Source organism: Lepidochelys kempii, chromosome 17 (genome assembly GCF_965140285.1).
Source record: "Lepidochelys kempii isolate rLepKem1 chromosome 17, rLepKem1.hap1, whole genome shotgun sequence".
Taxonomy (NCBI): Eukaryota; Metazoa; Chordata; order Testudines; family Cheloniidae; genus Lepidochelys; species Lepidochelys kempii.
In genome coordinates this window covers 5,009,304-5,034,930 of record NC_136396.1, presented here as the reverse complement: position 1 = coordinate 5,034,930, position 25,627 = coordinate 5,009,304, and the positions used below count along the sequence as shown (strand labels likewise).

Below are 25,627 nucleotides of genomic sequence, written 5' to 3'. Positions count from 1 at the left end.
TCTCTTTTGGGCTAGGTAGAGGATTGGCTTGTTGACTGCAGAAGACTTTGAAGAGTTGGATTAACACTAGCCTGCTTGTGTCCCTGAGAAGAGGCACACTTCATAATGCTTATTTATTCCATCTGTATTTTTCTCATAGGGTGTGCACGCACTCCATTGTGCTGAATATAAAAGATTATGTAGTTCTTCCATGGCTGTTTTAAACCTGTTAATAGGGCAAGTTGCCCTATGAAAAAACTTAGCAAGACTGTATTCTTCATGGCTTTGGCAGGTTCAAATGCAGATTCTGAACAAATGTTCAAAAGGTGCTAGAGCCTTGTTCACATGTCTCTTTATCATACGATTGAAGCAGAGAATGTTGGGGAATAGCCTTCCCTTTTTATTATTAATGGTATGAAAACATTGTAGTTGTATTCATAGGGATTTAAGCTATTTAAAGGTAGGGTGAAAGTGGCCTGCACCAGAGTTAGTTTGTGTTTTTCTTCAGTCTCTAATTTGGACCAACTGAGAACATTGTTGCCAAACTTTTTACCACTGTGCGTTGCATTTGAGCAGCTAAAATGTTTTGTGAAGCTATAATGAAAGCTGAATAACTGGCTAGTGAAAAAGCATGAATAAATGTTAGTTGTGTTCTTGTCTCATCTGACTGTACTTGCTGAAACATTTGTTTTGTATGTAATGTTCAAGTGTTTAAGTGTGTACAAATCATATAGTTTAGTTTAAAACTGTTTGCACTTTTTGTTAATAAAATGAACACTGAAATACTGTGTGAAATTATTTTGTAGGGACAAGTATGATTGCAGATGCTGATGGGAAAGAAATATGCTGCTACTTAGTTAGAGTTCAGTCTGGGTTTTTTTAAACCTATATTGTAGTGGTGCTGAACCAGTATGTTCAGGCCACAATCTGCTCCAAATGAAACACTGTGTGACTTCCACAACCAGTAGTCCTTAGGCACTCCCTCATGAACCAAATCTCTACTATAATGTGGATTTCTTTAGTCATTGTCTTGAGCTTGACTGCAGTGTTGTTCACTGTATCATCAGTTTGTGTATCAGTGTTCTAGGCTCTCTCAAATACAGTACTCATCAGATAGGCTGTGTGAAGATGATGTAAGTAGAAGCATTCATTTTGAGTAGTTTGAGCTCTCCCATTCTGTTGAATTTTAGCCTTGGCTTAAGTGCTTTTGAATTCATGTTAAGGTGTATTTGATTTAACCCTCTTTCAGTGGTTTTGCTAACTGGACATTGCCTCCCATCCTGATTCAGGAGCAGTCCAAGTTGATTCTAAGCATGTGAGACTTGGGGGAGATAAGTTGACTCCATGTCTCATGTAGGTCTTTGGTTATTCCAGTGTTACAGGGCCCCAGAACCCCATACACTTTGTTCCCTATGTGTCTTGCTAATAACAGCTTTCTCCAAATTCACTAGCAATTATGCTGCCACTTTTATGGATCCAAATCACTGGTCTGTATTCTCATGCATTGAAGTATCAAAGAGCTGAGTCCTTTGTGAACATTTGCCGAGTCCAGAACCATGTCTCCTGCTTGATAATTTAGAAATGAGGACCAACAGCCACCACTAGGGCTATGGGAGAAGCTGATTATTTAAAAGGTTGACCTAGGTGCTACACTTTCAACTAGAAGCTCTTTACTAGGAAAGGTCCTGGGGAGAGAGCCTGTTCTTGGATTAAAAATGAAAGCTAGGTATCTACACTTATTTCCTAGAAAAATCTTAATTTTAAACAGCAAAAAAAACTAACCCATTTGAGCAACTATATAACTCCCTCTCCACTTGTGATTTTTAGTTTCCTAGGAGTGGATAGTATTCTTTACTCCAGTTTCATAGTGAAACTGTCATCTAGAAGCTTTTGCTTACATACTGTTCAATACAATTGAGTGTGAGGGACTGGTGCATTTTAGTTGAAGTGTTAAGACAGCTTGTGAAAAATGCTCAGGCAGCTAGTTTACCAATCATACAGCGACTAATGCCAGGTCTGCAGGTCATTACAGAGCCCAGAATCACCTGGAGTTCTAAGATATAGTCCTTAAAGCACTGTGGAAAATTTAATGCTAACAGCAATGTTTAAAAAATACAGGGCACCTAAAAATGTAGGCTTGAAGTATGCAACTGTTGCACTTCCAGTAATGGGCTATTGCTGAAAATGGCACAAAGTCATCTGTTACAACTAAATGTCATTCAAATTCTGCACCTCCCTTTCTTTGTTATAAAATAGATAAGTCAATATGTGGCTCCCCTAGAGAGAGGTAATAAGATACCAATTCAGGTACAGTTTAGGGAGCTACAACCTTAAAGCATTTATACAGCCTACTCTGAATTCTAGATTTGCTTAAATTGAAGCACAGTGGTCAGATGCCCCTGCTTCCTACTCTGCGTGTCACACTCAGATGCATTTTTAGTAGTAGGTAAAAGCAGCTTAACCCTAGACTGAGGGCATCAATTTGAATTCTAAACAGTAAAATCCCATTAGACTACTGTACAGAAGCAGCTTAGCACAAGGAATGTGAGTTTGATATTTGCCTTTAAATAAGCAGACCACTGAAAAATGTTTTAAATTGTTTTATTAAGATATTGTTAAAATTTCAACATAGTGCTTATCCGTAAACATTAAATAAAATATGGGTGACTATTACATGGATTACAACTGACCTCATGAGCTGTAGAATAAGGTTTGCAAATGGAAAGCTCCCAACGCTGTAGCATAAAAATGATTGATTTACTCACTTCATAAAGAGCATTAGAACTTCCATGAACAAGAGAACACAAAGTATCTCTCAACAGAAGCACCGCGTGTAGGAGCTGGCACCACACCTGGAGCTCTCCAAACAAGTTACTACTTTGAGAAGAAGACAGGCTCAATCTCTGCCAACCCGGCCTAGTCCGTTTCCCCTAATTTGAAAGTAAAGAAATGCAGCAAAGAAAGATGTAAGTAAAAGAAAACAAATGCAGTCAATGTGTAAATACTTAAACTAAATCTTTGTAGGATTTTTTCTCTCTGATGCTTTAATGCTGGCAGCTAGTCTTTTAAGCCTGCTTAACAATGACTGGAAAAGGACATGAATATTTACGTTAGAGGTTGCATTTATGTTTCACTATTATTTATTGCATGCTATAAGGGTAGAAAGTTTTATTTGCTGTTGCAGAGTTATGATCTAAAGAAAGATTGCCCTAAATTGTAGGCATGAACAAAGCTGTAGTATCCCCTTTAATGGCTTTGTCTATGTGACTAGTGTTGAATGAGTGAATATACTGTGCTAAAACAGCCACTAATTTAGATCAATCTTTCTCCGTGCTACAACAGGATTTACTCTGTAGCAGATAGGATAGCATTGTGGACTTGAACTACAGCAGTCTCATCTGTAAACACTGAATTTCTTGTACCTCATGTTTATCTGTCCATAACACAATGCATTTTTCACTGACTGTGTTCCAAAAATGGAGCAGAGTTTGACAATGTACCACTATCAATGTGGTATAAATTAAAATCTGCTTTGACATTGTCCTTAAATGTTACACTGCAGACTAAACTAAATAAATAGTGAATTATTTTAACTTGCAAGGACAATTGATGGCACTTTTAGGTAAAGAAAAGTTATTTACATGTTTCCACTCACCTTTAGTGCAAATCGAAATGGGTTAACAGCTCCCTGGTCTGATGCTATACTGCTCTCTGCAACAGCAGACATTCCTCAAGAGTTGCACATTTAAAAAGTGTACACTGGAAACTATTGGAGGGGGGATTAAATTAATCCCTTTAAAACTCACAGTGAATAGCATACCAGTGAGTTCTGAACAGCTTCAGACAAAAAGCCTGAAGTCCATTTCTCAAAACCAACACAATTTTCACTACCTACCTTTTTATTCCTGCAAAACATGTTTAATAGGTAAACTGAAACTGATGCACATTGTGTTAACTTGAAAAAGGGATACTTCAGCTCTTTATTGAAAAGGTTATACAAATTTTATCACTACTGAGATGCACAATAAAATTACAAAACACAAGTCACAGACTGAATCTTAGAATTAACAGTTAATAAATACATTTATATAGATACTTTTATATTTGTCTATTTATCACCAGATAGACAATCAAAATACAAGATACAGAACATTTAAATACCATTAGTTAGAGGGGAACTTATTGCTTACGTTAGCAAGCAGCAAATAAGGGCACCAGATTTTGAACTGAAGAGAACTACTTCCTATCACCAGTGGCATTAAGAGAAAACATTGCGTTTCACAAAGCACTGCTTTTTTGTCTAGTGTGTAGAATCAAGAGCAGCATATATCAGACCAATAACCACTACTTTTATATGTATTATAGAATTTTAAAAGACTTACCTTACAAATGAATCTATCTACTCTAAATGAATACAGTGAAGAAATGAATACTTGCTATTTATACAATATTTTGCACCGGACTACACAGGAACTATGATGGCAATTTCCCTCCTAAATGGTCTGAGAAGCAGAATGATCATTTGTGAATCCACACCTAAAGAACTACACCCTTGACAAGAGAGCGTACACTCACTCCAGTACTTTTCAACCAGTCTTTCACGTTGGGAAGTTCTATCATCCATAACTTTATCTTGACATACTTACTTAAACAAGGAATTGCACTTACATCACCTTCCAATAAAAGTACAACTATCAAACAGAAGAGACTTTCAATGCATCTTCTACACTAGTGTGAGAAGTTTAAACAATGAAAAGGCAACAGCAAGATGCCCAAAATTGCATACTTTTAGTATTGTGTGGCTTCTCAAATTTCCTTAGTAAATCTGATTAGAAACATACAATACATCTGAAGAGAATGTTAACATCTAAGGCTTTTTAAGATGACAAATGTACAAGTCAATGACTCAATTATATTTATGGTTTTAAAAAACTGCAAAATAATTACAGGAATCTAAAACCACACTTCAACTCCTGTTTGCTTATAGCTTTTCACTATTTCATCAAATGTCTTTTAAAAGACAGACTTAAAGAGCAAGCTGAGATCAGTAAAGTTCGAGTCTCATGGTTTCAAATAATTTAGACTCTTAACTACTTAGCTAGAATTTGTTAAAATATTTAAATGTTAACAGTAAGGCTGATTCTTAAAGTGTTACTGCTAAGATTGAGTGGCATATTAAATCATTGCTAAAATTAAATGCTGTGGGAGAATTACATTTTATATTCATACCAGTGCCAAATGAGTATTCTCATCGTTAGTTATTGTGGCAAATAATAGTGGCAGGATGCCTAATATGTTGTCTGATGCATTCAACTGGAACAGTTTTAAATTACTTTTGTGTTCTAATTAACTATTCCTTTAAGTGTGCAAGACATCACCTCAAGGATAGGTTAGTGGGTGGTTGTTGTTTTTTAAATAATGCTGTTGTTCACTGGGATAAACAAATGGGCACCCCACATTTTTCATCTCTGCAAATCTAAATTTGTTGGAGCAGAGCTCTGGATTGTCAGTGCATTTTACGATCTCAGCTAAACAAAGCAACCACCCTCATTCATCTACATCCCCAGCATTTCCATTCACTTTGGGTTACTATAGCAGTCTCACATCCATTTTCTGACTCTATCGGGAACAACAAGAATTCAGTAGTAGTGATGTCACACTCACTCCAGCATTTTATCAGCCCTAAAAACTTCCAGTTTATTTTAAATTATGCCCTTGCAGCCTGGAAACTAACCTAAAACAAAATCCTGATCAAATTGTTTATTATTCTTAACAAGCAGTTCTACAGCATGATCAGTTTAGTGACAGCATATTGTACCCGGACATCATCTCAGACTGAGTTTCTTTCAACACCTGAGATGAAGGTGTGATGAGGATCTCATACCAATTAACCACAGTCCTGTTAGATTAAAGCCAGTTGACAACAGCCTCCTAAACTGACTGACTAATAAAAATGCCACTAAAAGCACCAAAAAGTTATGAAATCCCCCCATACTGTGTATCTATGTAGCCATAGGGAACAATTTTTTAAAAAAATACAAACACTTTTTTTCATATTCCACATTATATGTTACAGGAAATAATAGCTAAATCAATTGTATGTACCTTAGTCTAAGAACAGAGTAGAGTTTACAGCATGAATCTCTCCGTTCTTAAATTACCTGTTAATACCCTGTATGGCTTTTAGTCTTTTACCTGCAAAGTGGATGGTTTTCTATAGATTTCTCTCAATATTAGTCTAAATAAACAAAGGAAAAAAAATCACCTGGACTTCTGTGGAAACTCTAACCTGACCCTTTACAACATTTGGCATTCTAAAACAGGGTAGTGTTAAAAAAATAGTGCTCCATAGACATATCTCAGGCAGGTTCAACTTTATTTTCAGCTGCATTTTTTTTCAACAGTTTCTAACTGTGTCTATTCACCTGAGCCAACTAACCAGCTTGTCTAGTGAATGAGAATACAGATACTTACGTGCATGTGTTTGTGGGGGTGTACTTAGATAGAGTGGCATCACCAGCAGTTTTATTGTGACAAACTATTTTTTTAATTCCTTTGTCTATTTACATCTGAGCTGAGTTTTACAGGGAACCTTAACACAGATCTAAAATGCTCACCTTTTATTCTGGGATTGACTAAACTAGTTGTCTGAAGGGGGGATACAAGGAGGATGGTTATATTTTTCAGCTCTGATAAAGGTATGGATCTGGTGTATAATTACTCTGTCTTAGACTCAAGAGCATATTCTCACCATAAACTTTGTGACTATTCATCCTCCACCACAGAGAACTTCTTACCAACATCTTAATTTTACTGCCACTTTGGACAGGTAAGGACGGACCTAATCCTTCCATATGGGAAGGTTTGTGAGCAAAGAGATATGTGTGAAACTTTGGTTTGAGCCTGGCTCCACGTCCCCTCTTTGCATTGTAGAAGTGAGAAAAAGCAGAGACTCTTTTCCCCAAGGATCTGAATTGTTCCTTTTCCAATCCAGAAAAGCGTGGAGATAAACCCCCCATTCTGTAAATATGCTGCCCTATGGACCTCAAACTAAGAGAAGCAGAATATCCCCTTGGATCTGTCGGTTCAGCCACTGAAGATCCTGTGCTTTTTGGAGATTCATTCTTCGCTGTTGAGCCATTAACCAAATTGACTCCCTTTGGTAGGCTAGGACTAAACACTTGAACTGGTAACAAATGTTTGGCATTCTGAGGTTGGCTTGTTTCTGTTTTCATCAGGTCTAAATAGCGCTGGTCTTCAAACAGGTTAATTTTGGACCCTATGCTCAAGCTAGTTCTATCAGTGAAGGAATCCACTCGCCCATCATACCCTAGATCTGCAGGCGCTGAGCACTGGTGTTGAGGCCATGGCCGTTTGCAATCTCCATGGTTTTCTTTATCTTCCCCACTATCTTCTTGTCCTCCTTGAAAAGAGTTCTCTGTCCAGTCTGAGTCCTCACTAACATTTACTGCTGTGTTCATGTCCCTGAGAAATACTACAATGACAGTGATGTTGTCACTGGAGCCAGCATCTCGTGCTGATGCCACTAATTTGTGTGCCACCATGCTGCTATCTCCATTGTTCTCCTTCAGGTGGTCAGCCACCACCTTCACTGCCTCATCAGGATTTACTGTGTCATAGAAGCCATCGCAGGCTAAAATGAGGTAGTCTTCAGACCCATCCAGTACAGTGGAGGCGGAGTCTGCATCTCCACAGATATATGGCTTGTGCTCAGCATCCCCTGTGGAAAATGGAAAGCAAAGATATTTCAAATCTCAGGTTTTTGATTGGCATGTTGAGCGATAGGTGGCATCCTGGAACCCTTTTATTTATTCTCAGACAAGGAACCAATTATTCTTTTCCCTAAATTTAGAGGAGTCTCTTGGAATAACAGGCTAGACCAGCATCTGTTTTCCAGAAAAATGGAGAGAGTTGTTCCTGGTTCTATTTATCTGTTGTATTACACAGTGTGATCAATAGAAATCAAAAGATAATTAAAACAGGGAAGAGAAGTGGATGCAAGAATTAAAGTACATTTCCTACCAATAGCTCTGGAGACGGACAAACTCCCATTCACTCTCCAGGCCCCAAACCAGACTACACAGCCACCAAGGGCCTCAATGCGCTTCTTCTCGTCCTAAACCGCAAGGCAATATAAGAGTTGATCAGGTCTCTGTTGCCGTCATCAGACTCTGGGTGCCTTCAGCAATGTATTGGTGTTTTCACATGCACAGCAGTCCTGAGCCCATACTGCAAAGATTAGCACTTCAATTTCTGCAGGGGTTTTATCCTGCCCCCCTATCAGATCAGAACAAAAGGTTTTGACAACTCAGTAATCTTATCCAAAGCAATAGGAGTAACTGGACAGGTGCTTGCTCAGCTGTTCCAAAGGAGATAGACAAGGCGATCAATAATACAAAAGCTCTTTTATATGCGGACAGCAGTCATAAATCTTTGTTTGAAGTCAGAAAATAAATATGAAAAGTGAGAAGCTATCCATCTTCAGTTAAAACAGGCCATTCTTACCTCTCTATCCGGTTTATGAGGCTTCATTAGTTCCACAGCTTGGCCCTGTCTCACAAGCATCACCTGGGAGTCACCAAGCCAAGCTACATGCAGCATATTTCCTCGGATGAATGTTACCACACCAGTGGTGCCACACCGCAGGCTCTGGAAAAAATACGATCTACTAGTTTTAAATGGGCCAATGAAGATGAACTGGAATTGAAATGCCTTGAAACAACTTTCACTGCTTCCCTCAAAGCAGAACATGCTGACGTTCAAATAAGGCTGTTCTAATGGCAGAGAAATGGGGCTGCATTTGTTCTACATTTGCTACCATTCCATTCTCTCCCCCAAAGCCAACATGGCTGAATGCGAGTAACTGAAGTCACAATTTTGTCCTGTATGTCTGGTGAAAGTCTAATGTTCAAATCCTGCACTCTGCCACTGATTCACTTTGTAACCCTCTCGGGCACCCAGTTTCCCATCTGTGAAATGAATTGGTTTAACTTAACTACCTCAGAGAGTGAGTCACTTATAAAGTATCTTGAGATCCACCTTATGTGAAAAGTGCTAAGGAATGTGATCTCTTTGTGACGCTATGAAAGAATTTTAAAAAAAGTAATCAAAGAGCAAACACAATAAGTGTAACAACAAAAGAATAGAACTCCTCCTCCCCCTTCATAAATGTATTTTAGTGGTTGTGAAAGGTGCTGAATTGACAGTCCTGGAGAATGAAAAGCTCTGCTTATTCAGTGGACAACTATGCTGTGAACGGCAGCTGACCTGACTTGGAGTGATCGTTAAACCTCTCTGACCCATTCACTCATTGGCCTCTGTAGTGAGAATGCCAACAAGGGGGCAATTAGTGCTAACTGTAATGGTGGTTTCTGTGCTGTAGACAAACCCACTAGGCAATAGACTCTCACCTTTCCCCAACTTAACACAGTCATTGAGTATCTGGCCAGTGCCAGCCTGAGCTGGATTTGAACCAGTGCCCCATAAGTGGAAGAATGTTATCCCATTCCCATACTGATGTCCTATTTAAAAATATGTGTATACTCAAGGCTGTGTGTGAGCTGAGCTGAGCTAGTGCAAAGCCTTCCCCCTGGAGCCAGAACTGAAGTACTGGGGACAGGTAGTAAGGGAAAGTATTTTCAAGAGAAGGAGAAGGGTGTCTTTGACAGCATAGATTCAACCCAGTACCTACTGGCCATGTTTGTAAAGATTTCAGGTTCATTAATAATCAGTTGGCAAATACACTGTACCATGGACTCTCAGAGGCCTTGTGAAATTTAACATGGAATTGAGGATTTTGACCATACTTACCTCAAGCTTAAAAATTCCAAAGGGACCTGGGCCTGCCCCTGCAGTCTGTACATGCACGTGACTCCCAAAGTTTGCGTGCATCAAGACTGCAGCATCAGGCCCTACGTACATACCTAAGGGCTAAAAGAACAAATCCATTGCTGCTCCTTGTCCCTGGTTAAAACTTTTGCTACAACTACTTATACTTAATTTCTCACAATGACTCATTCTACCAAAACTTCTGTTGGATGTTAAACTCTAGTGCTTCCAATTTGTTCAGAATCAGCTGGCTTTAGTCAGTGACTCTGTGAATTTACACAGTGCCATTGGTGCGCTGGCTGCAGTTCTAGATGCAAGAGAACCAAAAGGTGACTAAAATAAGTAAGGTTCAATCCAATGTCCATTTTTATAAGCCTTAGTAGTTTCCTTTCACATGATGCGAAGTCAGTAACATCCATGAATAAAGCAACACGAAGAAAAAGATTCCTGGGAGACAGCGCTGGGTGTAGGAGAATGTGTATTTCTTGCACAACCTCGGGCCTTTTGCTCCCTACTTTAACTCCACCTCAGAGAGGCTAGACAACCGCCCCTTCCAAATCCATCAATGTCATTTCCTAATCCTTCAGTGAGGGCTCACTGAAATGATTCATGGCAATCCCTGGCCATCTGGTGATTTATCACCCTAAAGACTTGGGTTCAAGGATAGTGGTGGGTTTCCTGCTTTCCAGGTTCATTACAGAGGTGTCATGCGTGAGCTCTAGTGAACAAGAGCCAATGAGGCTATCTGTCAAGCATTCGCTGCAAAAAAAGCTGCCTACCAGATCTGAGGAAGCAAGGGATGTGGTTGTACAGCAATGAAAGGGAAAAGTGATTGTCAAGTCCCATCCGGAACAGGCATGCAGTGGTTGTTGAGAGAGAAGCTGAACTCAGATGTGTAGGATGTTTGCTCTTCATCTCTCCCCATCTTGAAATTCGCATAATTTACTTTCATTTTTAAATAGAAGTTATTAAAAAAATAATCTTCAGAGTCAAAAAAAATTCCCTCCCCCCAATGATACTAACTCACCTCTCTGGCTGCCTTCTGAACAAAGCGTTCATCTGTCACCCGGAATGCTCTACACAGTGCCTCCGCTGGGTCATGTTGAAACATCTCCTGGTGTACCAAATTCACATGGAGATGGATGGAGGCATAGATGGCAGCATCCACCCCTCCATGACCATCAAATACTGCAAAATACGCTTGCTCCTCTTGGTCCTGCCAAGAGACAACCTTGAATCAAAAACTGATGAAGATAAGCAGTGCAGCTGGTTAACTGGACTATCATTAAAACCATTTAACTTGAGATTACTGGTGTCCCCACTGTGCTTTCACATTAGTGGTATAATGCAGTTAGAGAGGCAGAATCTCCACTTGAGAACTCAGCTAAACTCTTTGTTTATCATAATGTGGGAATATGCATACACAGTCAGATTATATAATTGACCAATTGCACTTGCTTAGCATGGGCAGGCATTATGCATGCATCATCTGCGTAGCTCTGCTAATGCACCTCACATCTGTTTTGTTATACCTTCAGTTATTCATGCCTAAACTTTTCTTGAATAAAAATTGTCATTCACACCAAAGTGTGGCAAGACTTTGTGAGCTGAACAGCCAGCCAGCTGGATGAGACCACCATGTGCTGAAAGCAAAATGCATAAATCCAGATTTGACCTCAGTTTCTTAGAGGTGAAATGCTAGGGCATTAAACTATGAAGCCACATAGCCCTAAGGTTTTTATTCAATCCACATCAGTTCAGGTATCTGTAATTAATACATTAATATGTACTGTCTCATCAGGTAGTTAAGTGTGATCACATTCTCAGCTCAAGAGAGGCAGAATACTTCATCTTCAACTCAGGCTTCTTGTCTTGCCCAAACTGCTCACAGAGGAAACAATGCTCCAGGAGCAAGAGACATCAGCGTCTGCATCCAATTTCTACACACAACTCACCAACCCACTGTCAGTGCCCACTCAACCTTGACAGCCATCTAAAGAACTAAAATATTTATACATTGTAATTTTTAAGTGATGGGCTCCAACACAAATTTGAGTGAAGAAAGGTGATAATTGACAGGCAAAGGAAACAAACCTACCTCAGTTTGCATTAACATAATACATCTTAAAGGCAAGAACTATGGGTGCAAGAAAATGCTTATTAAACTGACAAAGCATAATACAAATCAATTTTTCCATCATACTGATCCAGGTTATGTAATTCTTGCTACTTCACATACTTGCCATTTCACAATGTCTGAGATTTTACATCTGAAGAAAAGCTTGCATTAGGGTTTTGCTGATAAGTGATATGAAGAGATGGATGAAAGTAACCCTGGGCCAGGATCTACCAAAAAGTTGGTCCTGGTTGCTTTTTTGTGAACCTGTTCTCCCAGGAGGACTGGTTTTTACCTCCTCTCCTTCTCCTGCTTTTGACTTCTTGATGTTTCTCCCAAAAAACATGGTAGTTCAGCAGCACAGGCCTGGCTCAGCAGGCAACTAAACAGCTCTGAGTTGCACCATTACCTCTTTCTCAGTTTGTGATTCTCTGCTATCTGGGCAATCCTCAGTCAAATAGAGGATCCTGCCTCAGCTTACTCCTTAGTAACACAATGCACTGGCTGCCACAAGGGGAACTCTATGTTACTGTTGAGTCTCAGGCCACTAAATCCGAGGAGCATTGCAGAACCCATACTGCTCTCAATCTCCATGAAGGTGAATGCACCCTATATTGTTCTCTCTGCTCTTCTGTTGCCAGCAGAATGCAAGTTTCTAGATTATAAGAAGGCCACCAGCCTTGTAAATGACAACATCTAAACAACAGGACAAAACTAGTCCAAATGAAGGGTGAAAATCTTACAATAAAATGCAGATTCCAGTTGGACGGGGGTGAAGCCACCCAGTAACTGGACAAGTGGCTACAGTAGGATGGGATAGGCACTAGCTATCTATGAAAGCTTCTGCTTCATCCTATATAGGCCATGGGTGTTCTGTGAGACCCATAAATATTTACACTACACTCCCTGAATTAATTTAGACAAGGCATGTGTCTCTTGGATCCCAACTATCTAAGGCTGGTCATATATACATCTTTCGTTTTCACAGTAAAATGCTTACTAATTTCCCAAAACCCATATTCAGTATGTTAACTCACCCACATCAGCCCCCTTACCTCAAGGTTGAAGAGCATGTTGAAGTCAGGAATGCAGACATGCTTGTCTTCCATCTTCCTGCGCATGTTTTTGATGGCATGGATGGATGTCTCATAATAGCGGTAGGGCCTCCTTTGAAGTGGAAAGTCTTTCACCCAGCTGCTGCAGATCTCATGGAGTTTGCTGAAAACTGAGCGGGCTAACTTCACTGTCTCAATCTCTGAGGAGGCAAAAAGAAATAAAAGGCTTTCTAAAAATGCTATGAGAATTTGTCATTCAAGTGCATTATAAAGATGAAATAAAATCATGCTGGCCAGGCAACTGAGATACACCTCCAATTTGGAAACCCTGGATTCCGGTTCTAAAAGGAAAAGAGAGAGCCACCTACAGTATAATTAGCATTCGCCACGTAACAGCTGATTGATTGTATCCTACCTACTCCTGTGCCTTTACTGGACTCGGCAGCAAGCAATGAATGAGATTATATGCTTCCCCTGATAAGACCCATTTGCAGTTCCAGACAAGATGATGCAACCATGGCTCCTACAATGTCTGGGTTTAAACACTTCAAGGTGCAAATGAGCGACAACATTAAAAAGCAACTCAAGGCGCACGATTCTCCACATTTTTGCTCCAGTTTTGATCAGTGGAGTTACACCCCTATAGAACTGGAGCAGTGCAGCGATTAATAAGGCGTAGTAGGGTTTATAACATTTCTTTTAAGCACATGTTCATGGGTTTTCATTCAAATGGTATATTAACTGAGACATGTTCACAATTTAATGTTATTTTGTTTTCAGGTCCCAAAGTAGGTTGAGCCCAAAAGAAATCTTTGTGAGCAGGTGAAAAGTCCAGAGCAGCCTTCAGTTAAGGGGTGGGTGAGCTGTCACTTCGTAAAATCATTCTTAATATGTGCAGAGTCAGGCACTCGCAAACCATTCTGCAGTTATGAAAGTCTAGTTAGCTTCTTTTACTGGAAGAAAAAGCAGTAAGTAAACATGGGAGAACTGAACACATCTAAGGCTCTTTTCATATTACAGTTTCACCAGTCTGAGTCTCCAGGGTCCAATTTCAGCAGAAGTCTGTGTCTAGTTCCAATCGCCCTGCAGAAGTACCATATCCAAAGGGGGAAAAGGAAGGATGGGAACCATTCCACATCTGATTTCACAGAAACAGTGTCAGTATCAATAAGCAGCACCTTCTAATGATGGCCTAATTAACAGTCACTGGTAGAGTTAGGAAAAATGTAGCAAGCAAGACTCCTGGGATCTATTTCTAGCTCTGCTTATTTTTCACTGTGCCACCATGGGTAAGTAATTTATTCTAATTTCATATATGGAAAACTGAGCCTCAGTTTCCCCAGGTTTAATTACTTAGAGATCTTTCAGATTTTTGTTATTCTGTGTAAGTATTGTTATATGTTCAAGCAGAAACAGAAGACAGAGCATCAGGGAAGACCCTGGATACCTCCAAGGCTTCAGCCACTAGACCATGAGAGTTGGTTCTCCCATGTCCAGCTAAATAATATATAGCAAGGCTGAGAAAGGAATATCCTCCTCAGTGCTGTCAGCAATGTCACTGCTGGGCAACATGTGAAACAAGAACACAAATACTGCCTGAACCATCCAAATCATATCTTCTTCAGTCAGGGAACTACATCCACAGATTTCATCATCCACTCTTTCCCATGGGCATGTTTAAGAGAGAAAACCTGTTGATTTTAATGTCACCTGTTCATTACAATTCAAAAATGCTTCTGAAGGATGAATGGAGAGAAATGATTTGCTGTGCTGAGAGATTAAATACTCTCCCCCTATGAGGTGTGTGCACAGTGGCAGCAGCGTCAATAATTGCTGTTTGAGATTAAAAAAAGGAGAGAGGCCCACAGTGGCTGATCCACCCCCTCACAGCTGTAAATTACTCAATCGTTAATGTTGTGGTGCTGAGCTGGAGCTGCGTCAGCTGTCATCGTGGCTGAATCATGTGGAATTTCATCTCCCTCCTGCTGCTACCTCAATGCTTCTCCAAGAATCTTCAGTGTTGGAAGTACAGTTTAATTGCGCCACTGCTCGGAGGAAACCCAGGTCAGACATTTTTGTCCCTAATCTTGGTTGATTGGTTATCTTTGCAAAGGAGACTGGGGGGTTGGAAAGGCAAATTTGTGTCAATTTCTAAACTCTCCAGTCTCTCACTCACTGTCGATATCAGGCCTGACTCACTGCAGCAGATGGAGGAGAGATTCCCATTTATTTCATACAAATCATTTCTAGTGACAGCCAAATAATCAATGGCAGTGCTTCATCAATGTGTATGGAAAGAAAAGTACAATTTCTGAAGTGATATTTACATTTCCACAGCACTTTTCATCCACAGGTCTCAAAGGTCCTTCTATTAATAAATGCTTTAAGCTAGGTCTCTATCTTTGTTCAGCAGTTTTAGTAATACCCATCACTTACATTAGACAGACAAGTTAATATCTTTTATTGCACCTACATCTGTTGGGTGAGAAATTAACTTTACACAGAGCTCTTCTAAACTGAAGGAGAGCTCTGTGTAAAATCAAAAGCTTGTCTCTTTCACCAACAGAAGTTGGTCCAATAAAAAATCACCTCACCTCACCCACCTCGTCTCTCTAATATCCAGTGACCAACATGGCTACAACAACACTGCAAACGGTACTTATATAATATTGAACATTTTCTAAGTGCTGAACCACTATTATCTAATCCCCAAAACACTGATGTGATCTGAAGAAGAGAGGTTTTTACCCACAAAAGCTTATGCTCAAATATATCCGTTAGTCTTTAAGGTGCCACCAGACTCCTTGTTGTTTTTGTGGATACAGACTAACATGGCTACCCCCTGATACTTGACTTTGAATATGCTAATTCCACACTCTTACTTTCATACATCAGTGGGTTCAATTATACCTTTTTTCTTTTAAGGTAAGGATCCTCCCTGCATCAAACCTCTGATCAAAAGGTTGCCTTCCACATGCACCCCTCTGACTCCTTTTACAAAACTTGAATAGCAGAGGACTCCACAGATTCCATCATCCACTGTCACCCAGCAGAACCAAATGTGCCTCCTGAGGAGAAACTGAGGTGAGGAGACAAATTTGGGCAAATATCAAGTCCTTCTACTTTTTGCATTATATAGAGCAGCAAGTTTGGTGGACCTCTAAAACAAAAGCCTTCCCAGTATAGACTGATGCAGAGGTAGACATCAGAAGCACAAGGTTACAATCCATCTTGTTCTTTAGTCCTGAACTAATCTGAGCAGCTTTAAAGTCAGCAGTATGATATAAACTCAGGTCAAAATTTCAGGTTACAACAGGAATCCATTCTCAAACAACTGTGTCATAGATCGTTCAGGGCTTCCTCTGTTTCTCTCAAAGTGTAATGGCCTCCCCACATGAACACTAGTTAGGATCAGGCACAGGAAAGCAGTCAGTCACTAAATTCTTCTAAGTAACTATCCCAGGTTTCCTAAGTATAAGAATATTAGTCACAAATTAGTATCTGATCTTTTGCAATGAAAGCTCTTTCAGTTCTATGAATTGCTCCAACTAATATTTTTATTCAACACACCAACCCCTCATTCCTTGACTTAGTCATGTGTTTGCAAAACCATGATTTTTAGTGTATTATGTGAGGTGGAATTGCTTAATCTTACATTAACCGTAAATCAACTCATCACTTTGCTTTGGGTCCAGGACACCAGCTTATATTTCTCTTTCTTCACATTTCTTATTCTTTAATTTGCATTTAAGATGTATTTAAACCTCACTTATCTACATACGACCACATCATTCAGATATGGTCCTGCGTGGAGTCCCTGGTTTCATCTGGCTAACTGCTACACCAAGGTACATATCACAATGTATGATTGCTTCTTTGTATTACAGGTTTAAATACATTTTAACACACACCTACAGATGTTTTCATTTAAAACATCAGCTTCCTTAGATATTGTGTGTGGAGGCTTAGTTTGAAAAATGTCAAAATTTCCTTGGAGACTGTCAAATATTTATGAGAGTCTAAGAGATTTCAATTTGGAAATAATGAGGGCTGCTCAGCCAGAACAATGACAAATCTATGCCAGTCGCCTGCTCAGGGTGAGACGCAGCAACACCTACAAACAGCAAAGCCCAGAGCCCATTGCCCAGGTTCCTCAGGTTTGTGGAGGCCTCTAAGAATCAGACCAGAAACTTCCCCTTTAGAGGCTGGAATGCTAAAGCTTTTATTTTCCCACAGTGCTATTTATAGCTTTTTATCAAAAGTAGGAGGGAGAGAGGAATAATAAGGGTTGCTGAATATATGGTTTCCACACCAAATGAAGGACTCCGGTCAACTCATTCTGTGGAATGTTATCCATCTTAATTAGCATCCCAGAGAGCTCTCCAAGGAAATGTAGTCAGCAGAATCCTGAGTGAGTTAGAACTTGTGGCCTTGACCAGACTGATGGGAAAGTCTTGCTATACAATAAGTACAAACAGAGAAAAGGAAAATTCCTTTTGTTTTTAACATTAAGTATTTTTTACATGACAGTCACTGAAACCCAAGACATTGCAAAGCTTTTGTAAAAATAATTACCAGCTGAAATCATTCAGAGTGAAATTCATTCCTTCCCACACAAAGCTGGCTTAAGGCAGATGGATTTCACCCTGCTAATATGTGCTCAGACAAGAAATTCAGGGAACTGAATCCAACCCTAGGCTACTAGAGGCTGGAATGAAGACCCTTTCTGAAGCACACAGGAGGGTATAGACACCCCTCACTTGCATGGCCACTCAATCTAATTCCTTCTTCTGACAAGAGCCTCTCACTGCAGAACTTAAGTAGTGACACAGATGCTGTGTGAGAGATCTGCATCCAAACTAATTTCACCTCAAGCAAATACAGTGGTAGCCACTCCAATGTCTGAGCAGCCTGTGAAATTTTCTGGGGTAACACAATATAGATAATACAGTGTCTGTTATGTGTCTACGTATGTGTAGGGTCTATTGCATATGTGAAGACTTAACAGTTCATATTATAAAACAACGTATTTGAAAAGCAGCCAAACACCTGATTTCAGCTTTTTCCCCCCCATCTAGAAGCATACAGAGAGGAGCTGTTTCTGATGGCAGTAGATTTTTCAGATAGGTTGTTTAAAAATTTATTTGTAATTGTAAAGTCTGTAATTAGATCCTGATACTCATTTGCAATCTTAAAGTGTTTAATTTAAAGCTTTGCAATTCACTTTTTAATACCCTTTGCTCACATTTTGCTTTTAGAATTGTGATTGTGGTAACATGAAAACAGAAAAAGGAACATTCTGATGCTAAATATGTACCTCTTCCCCTCTACTGCCCTCCATATGTCTGTTTGTATAGAATTGGTCTCCTTTGTCCCTTCCCATCATCTCACCTCTGGTGGTGCGAGAGCCTTCTCTTCTACAACTCCTTGTGTCAGGGACAACTTTCCTCTGTCTCAGGGACTCCATCTCTTAAAATCTCATGTAAAAACATTTCTTTCCTCCTTTTATGCCCCTAAATGTTTTCTCCCTCTGCTATGGGAATATTGAATACGAGTAGAGAGGTTATATTACCTCTGCGTTCGGCACTGGTATGACTGCTCCTGCAATACTGTAGCTAGTTGTGGTATCCACACTTCAAGAAGGATGTTGAAAAATCGGAGAGGATTCGGAGAAGAGCCACAAGACTCATTAAAGGACTGGAAAACATGCCTTATAGCAAGGGACTCAAGGAGCTCAATTTATTTCCTTATCAAAGAGAAGATTAAGGAGTAGCTTGATCACAGTCTATATATACTGTACCTACTTGGAGAACAGACGTTTTATAACAGAGAGTTCCTCAATCTAGCAGACAAAGGTCTAAGATGATCTAGTGGCTGGAAGCAAGACAAATTCAGACTGGAAATAAGGTTCAAATTTTTAACAGTGAGGGTAATTAACCATTGGAACAACTTAGAAAGGGACTGTGGTGGATTCTCCATTACTGGAAATTTTTACATCAAGACTGGTTGTTTCTCTGGTGAGATGAGATATGCTCTAGTGAACACAGCTATTGAACTTGACGTAGGAATTAATTCAGGAAAGTCCTATGGCCTATAATATGCAGGGGATCACAATGGTCCCTTCTGACTGAGGACATATGCCCCCTCCCCCCAGAATTGCTGCTTGGCTTGTATTGAGCATGCTCAGTAACATCTGCTGAAGCCACTGCTCTCACTCTGCCCCGCAATTAGTGGCTGGTATGGGTAGTCTCTGCCTTCTGGCCTTAAAAAAAATCTACAAATTCTCTCTGAAATTGTACTGTTTTGCTCTGCAAAGTTTGCTGGGACACAGTTTGCATAAAAGATTGTATCAAAATAAAGTATGCTATAACACATATATGCACTTACGTATGATGCCTTCTGTACTATCCACATGCTTTGGTAAGTAGTGCACTGAAAGATCACCCTGAAGGACTTCATCTGATGTTGCTCTGGCTAAAGCAGCAGCCAAAAATGAAGGGCAATTACTGAAAAAGAAAATCACGAGAGAGATATTTTCAAACTGATTTCACAAGGTAACTGGCAACAGCATAATGCAGAACAACGCTTCCATTTGTAAAGTAACACCTACATTTGAAGGTTGTCCGAGATTTGTGAGCGTACAGCAGATTCTTTTTTGATAGGTAGCATTGCACTTCTGCAGCAGGACCCTTCTGTGGATTTTAGTAGGCTTAAATTTCACTTCCAAGGGCCCTTCTTAAAAGCCTTTGTGCCTCATTTTGCACCTTTAATTTACTCTTCAAAACTGGGGCTCTGTGCACACATGCAGAGCTTATAAATCACACACACTAAATTTACTCTATTTGCATTTACAAACCTGAGCTGAAACCCATGCTGTCTAGTTTCTCAGTCTCTGCTCTTGATTCAAATTCTCAAAGGGCAGGGAGTTTGGAAACTGCAAACGGAGACCTCCAGTTGCTCCTGTTAAACAGTAGGGGTAACATTTGCACGGCTAGCTAAATCAGTTTTTAAACACATCTTTAATAGCCAGCAGGGACCAGGCCTCACTTGTTTAAAAATGAGTTGTTGTCTAGATTCCTCACTACATAGGCTAGGTTAAAATATATCTATTGAATTTGATTCTACCACAGTTTGTCTCATCCAAAATGACTGGCTGAACTATGTTAGAAGCAGTTTTAGCTGGCATCATATGTTTAAGTACAATTCCTTAATCCTTGTCCTGTGTGGACAAAGCCTTAACCTCTGTCTATGGAGATATTTCTCTTTTCATCATAAAACATTTTCTGTATGTTCAGTCAAAGGGTTGAGGGAATTATCTGACTAGTAATCAGACAGATGGGCAATGTCAATCCAGAAATGTCACCCACCCAGACCTGAGAAATCCAAGCATGAGGCGTTCCTCATGGTTCTGATTTTGAGCATAATCTCCTAGTTTCAACTAAAATAAAATTCAGATTTGCAAACATATTCTTTTCAAAATCATAATTGCCCATTGCCTGAAACTACCTAAATAGAACCACAGAGAATTAGAAAACTAATCTCTTAACTGAGAAGGGATAGAGAGAAACTTCTCCTATGGGCAAACTATCCCATCATTGTCTACTACAGAGTTTCTTACACCTTTCTCTGAAGCATCTGATACTGACCACTGTCGGAGACACGAAATTGGACGAGATGGACTCAGGGATGAGCTGGCCATACCTCGTTTCTATCCTATGCACCAAATATGGATTTTGATAGACGTGTCTCTTGAGATCTGAGATGCATAAAGCAGTACTCCCATGTACTCACATTTGGATTGCTGCCAACCAAAGAAAACCAATGCTGTTCTAAATTGACACAATGGTAGCATAATTAATGTAGACTGAATTCCACAAAAGACTTCAGTCAAACCCATTTTGCTCAGTCTCTTTGAAAATCCACTTTAGCACAGTGCTTTCCAATACCATATTTGACAATGAACACCATTACAAACGGTAGATTTAGAATAAGATATGAGATTTGCACAAAGCTAAATCTTCCATCTGTTTTAATAAATAGTATTTAATGTTTACATAAAGTTACTTAAACATAGGATTAGAAATAAATACCAGTTTTTCCCAAAGATACTTTGTCAAGAGGCACATTCTGTCTCCCAAGTTACTCAAAGCCCCAGCTATTCTGAAGTTACAAGATCAATAAGAGTCACTCCTTGAATTAGCAGTTGAGCATTCTACTCATACATTCTACTCCAAACCTCAGCAATATGTACGCTAATGAAGCATGACTACATGGGAACATTAACTATCTTAGGGCTGGATCTTCCCAGCACAAGAGAAGAACTCCGATCCCATTTATATACAGCAATACCTTTTGGAAAGGTACAGTAATCAGCAAGAAGGAAAAGCTCTGTAACTTCCTTTATTTCCAGTGCATGTAGAAGTTCATTCTCCAGATAGCCTTGTTTGTCTTTAGATCATGAGGGATGGTTTTTGTCATTTCTATTATTAATTCCTACACATCTGAAAAGCATTGTAGGTTACCAGTGATATTTTATGCAGTTTTCATGTTACAAGAGAAACAAGAATATGACGACTCCTGAACTAAAAGAATTACAAATAATTATGTAATCAGAGCCAGCAACAATGTTAGAATCTCTATCTGAAGACAGTATGCAGCAGAAATGTTCAAACATAATTTTGCCTAGGCAGAGCCTACACAAACCTCAGCAAAAGCAGGAAAGCTTATGTTGTACATGTGTTTCTAAACACAACAAATTTCTCAGACAGAGCTCACTTTACAGAGGAACATCATAACCTATGGTACTATGCATGGAATATGAGTTGGTTTCCCAACTTCCTCCCTGCAGTACCAATTTGGGAGAGCTATGGAGAAAGCACACTTCTTGCAAAAGGAGTGTGCTTCCCATCACTCACAAACAATTCCTCTGGACAGTTAAGGAGCAGCACTGATGGACATCAGATGGAGAGTCCTGTTAAGAAGATGGCAGGTACAATTAAGATCCTCAAGGACATAAAAAGTTAGGGCAAAAATACAGTAGGAATCTTGTTCCAATGGGGACTCCATGTAAGGGGAAAATAAACACCCTGTCATTAGCATTCACACATAAATAATTGGTTTTATTATTTTACTCTGCAATGGCATGTTATAAGAAGTGAGGTATATTAGAATGCATAGAGGTAGGTGACTGGTCAGAGCCTTTACCAGCCAGCTTGCCAGTAGCTAGCTACATGTCCCCACACAATACAAATGTGATACCTGCAGTCGCGAACTGGAGCTCTTTATCTAAACAAGGCATACAATTCTATTACAATGCCAAACCTACACAAAAGCCACTAAATGTGTTATTAGACAAATTAGAGGTTTTTTAAGTACATCCTTCCTGATTCTTTGGCAGCGTGGGTGTCTGTACAACACCCAGAGTTGCATTTCAACAATCTTGGGATAACTCTGCTAAGGTAATAAGCAAGCTTGAATGTGGGCAGCCTCCATCAATTAAGTTTGAGAGAAACAGTCTGAAGTAGGCTTAACTCAGCCCACATACTATAATGATACTTGCTTACCACACACCTCTGCTCCTTGCCGATAGCACTGGAGTGATGAATTTCCAAACATTTCCCCTCATTTATCTGTGTTCTAAATCTAATACAAAATTCTTACCTAAAAATGGGTAAGGCAGACTAACACTGTACTGTATCAAAGGCATCACAGAGCTTAGACTGACTTGTTTATTAATTCTGATGGACAAGATGGAGAAAACCAGTCTGAGAACAGCTTGCCTTTGTACGGCTGGTTATTCTCTGTTCTAAAGGTAACAGCAGACTGCCACAGAATTAATTGACTGACATTTGTACATCACAAAGCTTCTTATGGAGCCTTTCTAGGCCCTGGTCTACACTAGGAGTTGAGGTCGAATTTAGCAGCGTTAAATCGATTTAACCCTGCACCCGTCCACACGACGAAGCCCTTTTTTTTTTTTTTTTTTTTACTTAAAGGGCTCTTAAAATCTATTTCCTTACTCCACCCCTGACAAGGGGATTAGCGCTGAAATCGGCCTTGCTGGGTCCAATTTGGGGTACTGTGGACACAATTACACGGTACTGGCCTCCGGGAGTTATCCCAGAGTGCTCCATTGTGACCGCTTGGACAGCACTCTCAACTCAGATACACTGGCCAGGTAGACAGGAAAAGAACCGCGAACTTTTGAATTTCAATTTCCTGTTGGGCCAGCGTGGCAAGCTGCAGGTGACCATGCAGAGCTCATCAGCAGAGGTGACCATGATGGAGTCCCAGAATCGCAAAAGAGCTTCAGCATGGACCGAACGGGAGGTACGGGATCTGATTGCTATGTGGGGAGAGGAATCCATGCTATCAGAACTACATTCAAGTTTTCGAAATGCCAAAACCTTTGTCAAAATCTCCCAGGGCATGAAGGACAGAGGCCATAACAGGGACCCGAAGTAGTGCCACATGAAACTTAAGGAGCTGAGGCAAGCCTACCAGAAAACCAGAGAGGAGAATGGCTGCTCCGGGTCAGAACCCAAAACATGCTGCTTCGATGATGAGCTGCATGCCATTTTAGGGGGTTCAGCCACCACTACCCCAGCAGTGTTGTCTGACTCCTTCAATGGAGATGGAGGCAACACGGAAGTAGGTTTTGGGGATGAAGATGATGATGATGAGGTTGTAGATAGCTCACAGCAAGCAAGCAGAGAAACCGGTTTTCCTGACAGCCAAGAACTGTTTCTCACCCTGGACCTGGAGCCAGTACCCCCCGAACCCACCCAAAGCTGCCTCCCAGACCCGGCAGGCGGAGAAGGGACCTCTGGTAAGTGTACCTTTTAAAATACTATACATGGTTTAAAAGCAAGCATGTTTAATGATTAATTTGCCCTGGCATTCGTGGCTGTCCTGGATATACTCCCAAAGCCTTTGCAAAAGGTTTCTGGGGAGGGCAGCCTTATTCTATCCACCATGGTGGGACACTTTACCACTCCAGGCCAGTAGCACATACTTGGGAATCATTGTAGAACAAAGGATTGCAGTGTTTGTTTGCTGGCATTCAAACAACATCCGTTCTTTATCTCTCTGTGTTATCCTCAGGAGAGTGATATCATTCATGGTCACCTGGTTGAAATAGGGTTCTTTTCTTAAGGGGACATTCAGAGGTGCCCATTCCTGCTGGGCTGTTTGCCTTTGGCTGAACAGAAATGTTCCCCCCTGTTAGCCACGGGGAGGGGGAAGGAGCTAGCCACACGCTGGGGGGAGGCAAAATGCGACCTTGGAATGAAAGCACATGTGCTATGTATGTAATGTTAACAGCAAGGTTTACCGTGAAAGAGCATACCCATTGTTCTATAAAATGTGTCTTTTTAAATACCACTGTCCCTTTTTTTTTCTCTCCACCAGCTGCATGTGTTTCAAGGATCACAGGATCTTCTCCTTCCCAGAGGCTAGCAAAGATCAGAAGGCGAAAAAAAGGCACTCGTGATGAAATGTTCTCTGAGTTCATGCTGTCCCCCCACACTGACAGAGCACAGATGAATGCGTGGAGGCAGACAATGTCAGAGTTCAGGAAAGCACAAAATGACCAGGAGGAGAGGTGGCAGGCTGAAGCTGAAAGGTGGCGGCACTGTGATGAGAGGAGGCAGGATTCAATGCTGAGGCTGCTGGAGGATCAAATTAATATGCTCCAGGGTATGGTTGAGCTGCAGGAAAGGCAGCAGGAGCACAGACTGCCGCTACAGCCCCTGTGTAACCAACTGCCCTCCTCCCCAAGTTCCATAGCCTCCTCACCCAGACGCCCAAGAACGATTGCCCAAGCAACAGAAGGCTGGCATTCAATAAGTTTTAAACTTTTAAAGTGCTGTGTGGCCTTGTCCTTTCCTCCTACACCACCCCTCCTGGTGCTTCTCTCCTCCACCACCCCTCCTGGGCTACCTTGGTAGTCATCCCCCTATTTGTGTGATGAATTAATAAAGAATGCATGAATGTGAAGCAACAATGACTTTACTGCCTCTGCAAGCGGTGATCAAAGGGAGGAGGGGAGGGCGGTTAGCTTACAGGGAAGTAGAATGAACTAAGGGGTAGGGGGTTTCATCAAGGAGAAACAAACAGAACTTTCACACCGTAGCCTGGCCAGTCATGAAACTGGTTTTCAAAGCTTCTCTGATGTGCACCACGCCCTCCTGTGCTCTTCTAACCGCCCTGATGTCTGGCTGTGCATAACCAGCAGCCAGGCGATTTGCCTCAACCTCCCACCCTGCCATAAACGTCTCCCCCTTACTCTCACAGATATTGTGGAGCGCACAGCAAGCAGTAATAACAGTGGGAATATTGGTTTCACTGAGGTCTAACCGAGTCAGTAAACTGCGCCAGCACGCTTTCAAATGTCCAAATGCACATTCTACCACCATTCTGCACTTGCTCAGCCTGTAGTTGAACAGCTCCTGACTACTGTCCAGGCTGCCTGTGCACGGCTTCATGAGCCATGGCATTAAGGGGTAGGCTGGGTCCCCAAGGATAACTATAGACATTTCAACATCCCCAACGGTTATCTTCTGGTCTGGGAATAAAGTCCCTTCCTGCAGCTTCTGAAACAGACCAGAGTTCCTGAAGATCCGAGCAT

The 25,627-nt window shown here is 40.7% G+C and overlaps 3 protein-coding genes across 6 annotated transcripts in view; 2 read left to right on the top strand and 1 right to left on the bottom strand.

The window, feature by feature from the left end:
* TRIM37 (tripartite motif containing 37) overlaps nt 1–762 on the top strand; it is a 48,160-nt gene extending 47,398 nt beyond the window's left edge. For all 4 annotated transcript variants that reach the window (XM_073315506.1, XM_073315504.1, XM_073315503.1 and 1 more), the window contains one exon: nt 16–762. In XM_073315506.1, the coding sequence (XP_073171607.1) occupies nt 16–19 (4 nt within the window). In that variant the 3' untranslated portion in view covers nt 20–762. The remainder of the gene's footprint in view (nt 1–15) is intronic.
* Nucleotides 763–6,338: 5,576 nt separating this feature from the next.
* PPM1E (protein phosphatase, Mg2+/Mn2+ dependent 1E) overlaps nt 6,339–25,627 on the bottom strand; it is a 110,200-nt gene continuing 90,911 nt past the window's right edge. The window contains exons 2-7 of the mRNA XM_073315508.2: nt 19,387–19,505; nt 13,000–13,199; nt 10,856–11,044; nt 8,506–8,649; nt 8,023–8,116; nt 6,339–7,720 (exon numbers count right to left, since the gene is read on the bottom strand). Coding sequence (XP_073171609.1) covers nt 6,663–7,720; nt 8,023–8,116; nt 8,506–8,649; nt 10,856–11,044; nt 13,000–13,199; nt 19,387–19,505 — 1,804 coding nt within the window. The 3' untranslated portion in view covers nt 6,339–6,662. The remainder of the gene's footprint in view (nt 7,721–8,022; nt 8,117–8,505; nt 8,650–10,855; nt 11,045–12,999; nt 13,200–19,386; nt 19,506–25,627) is intronic.
* Nucleotides 23,244–24,977, top strand: LOC140899660 (uncharacterized). Its single transcript, XM_073315517.2, has 2 exons — nt 23,244–23,827; nt 24,409–24,977. Exons 1-2 carry the CDS (start codon nt 23,470–23,472, stop codon nt 24,945–24,947), a joined length of 897 nt encoding a protein of 298 aa, XP_073171618.1. The 5' UTR covers nt 23,244–23,469; the 3' UTR covers nt 24,948–24,977.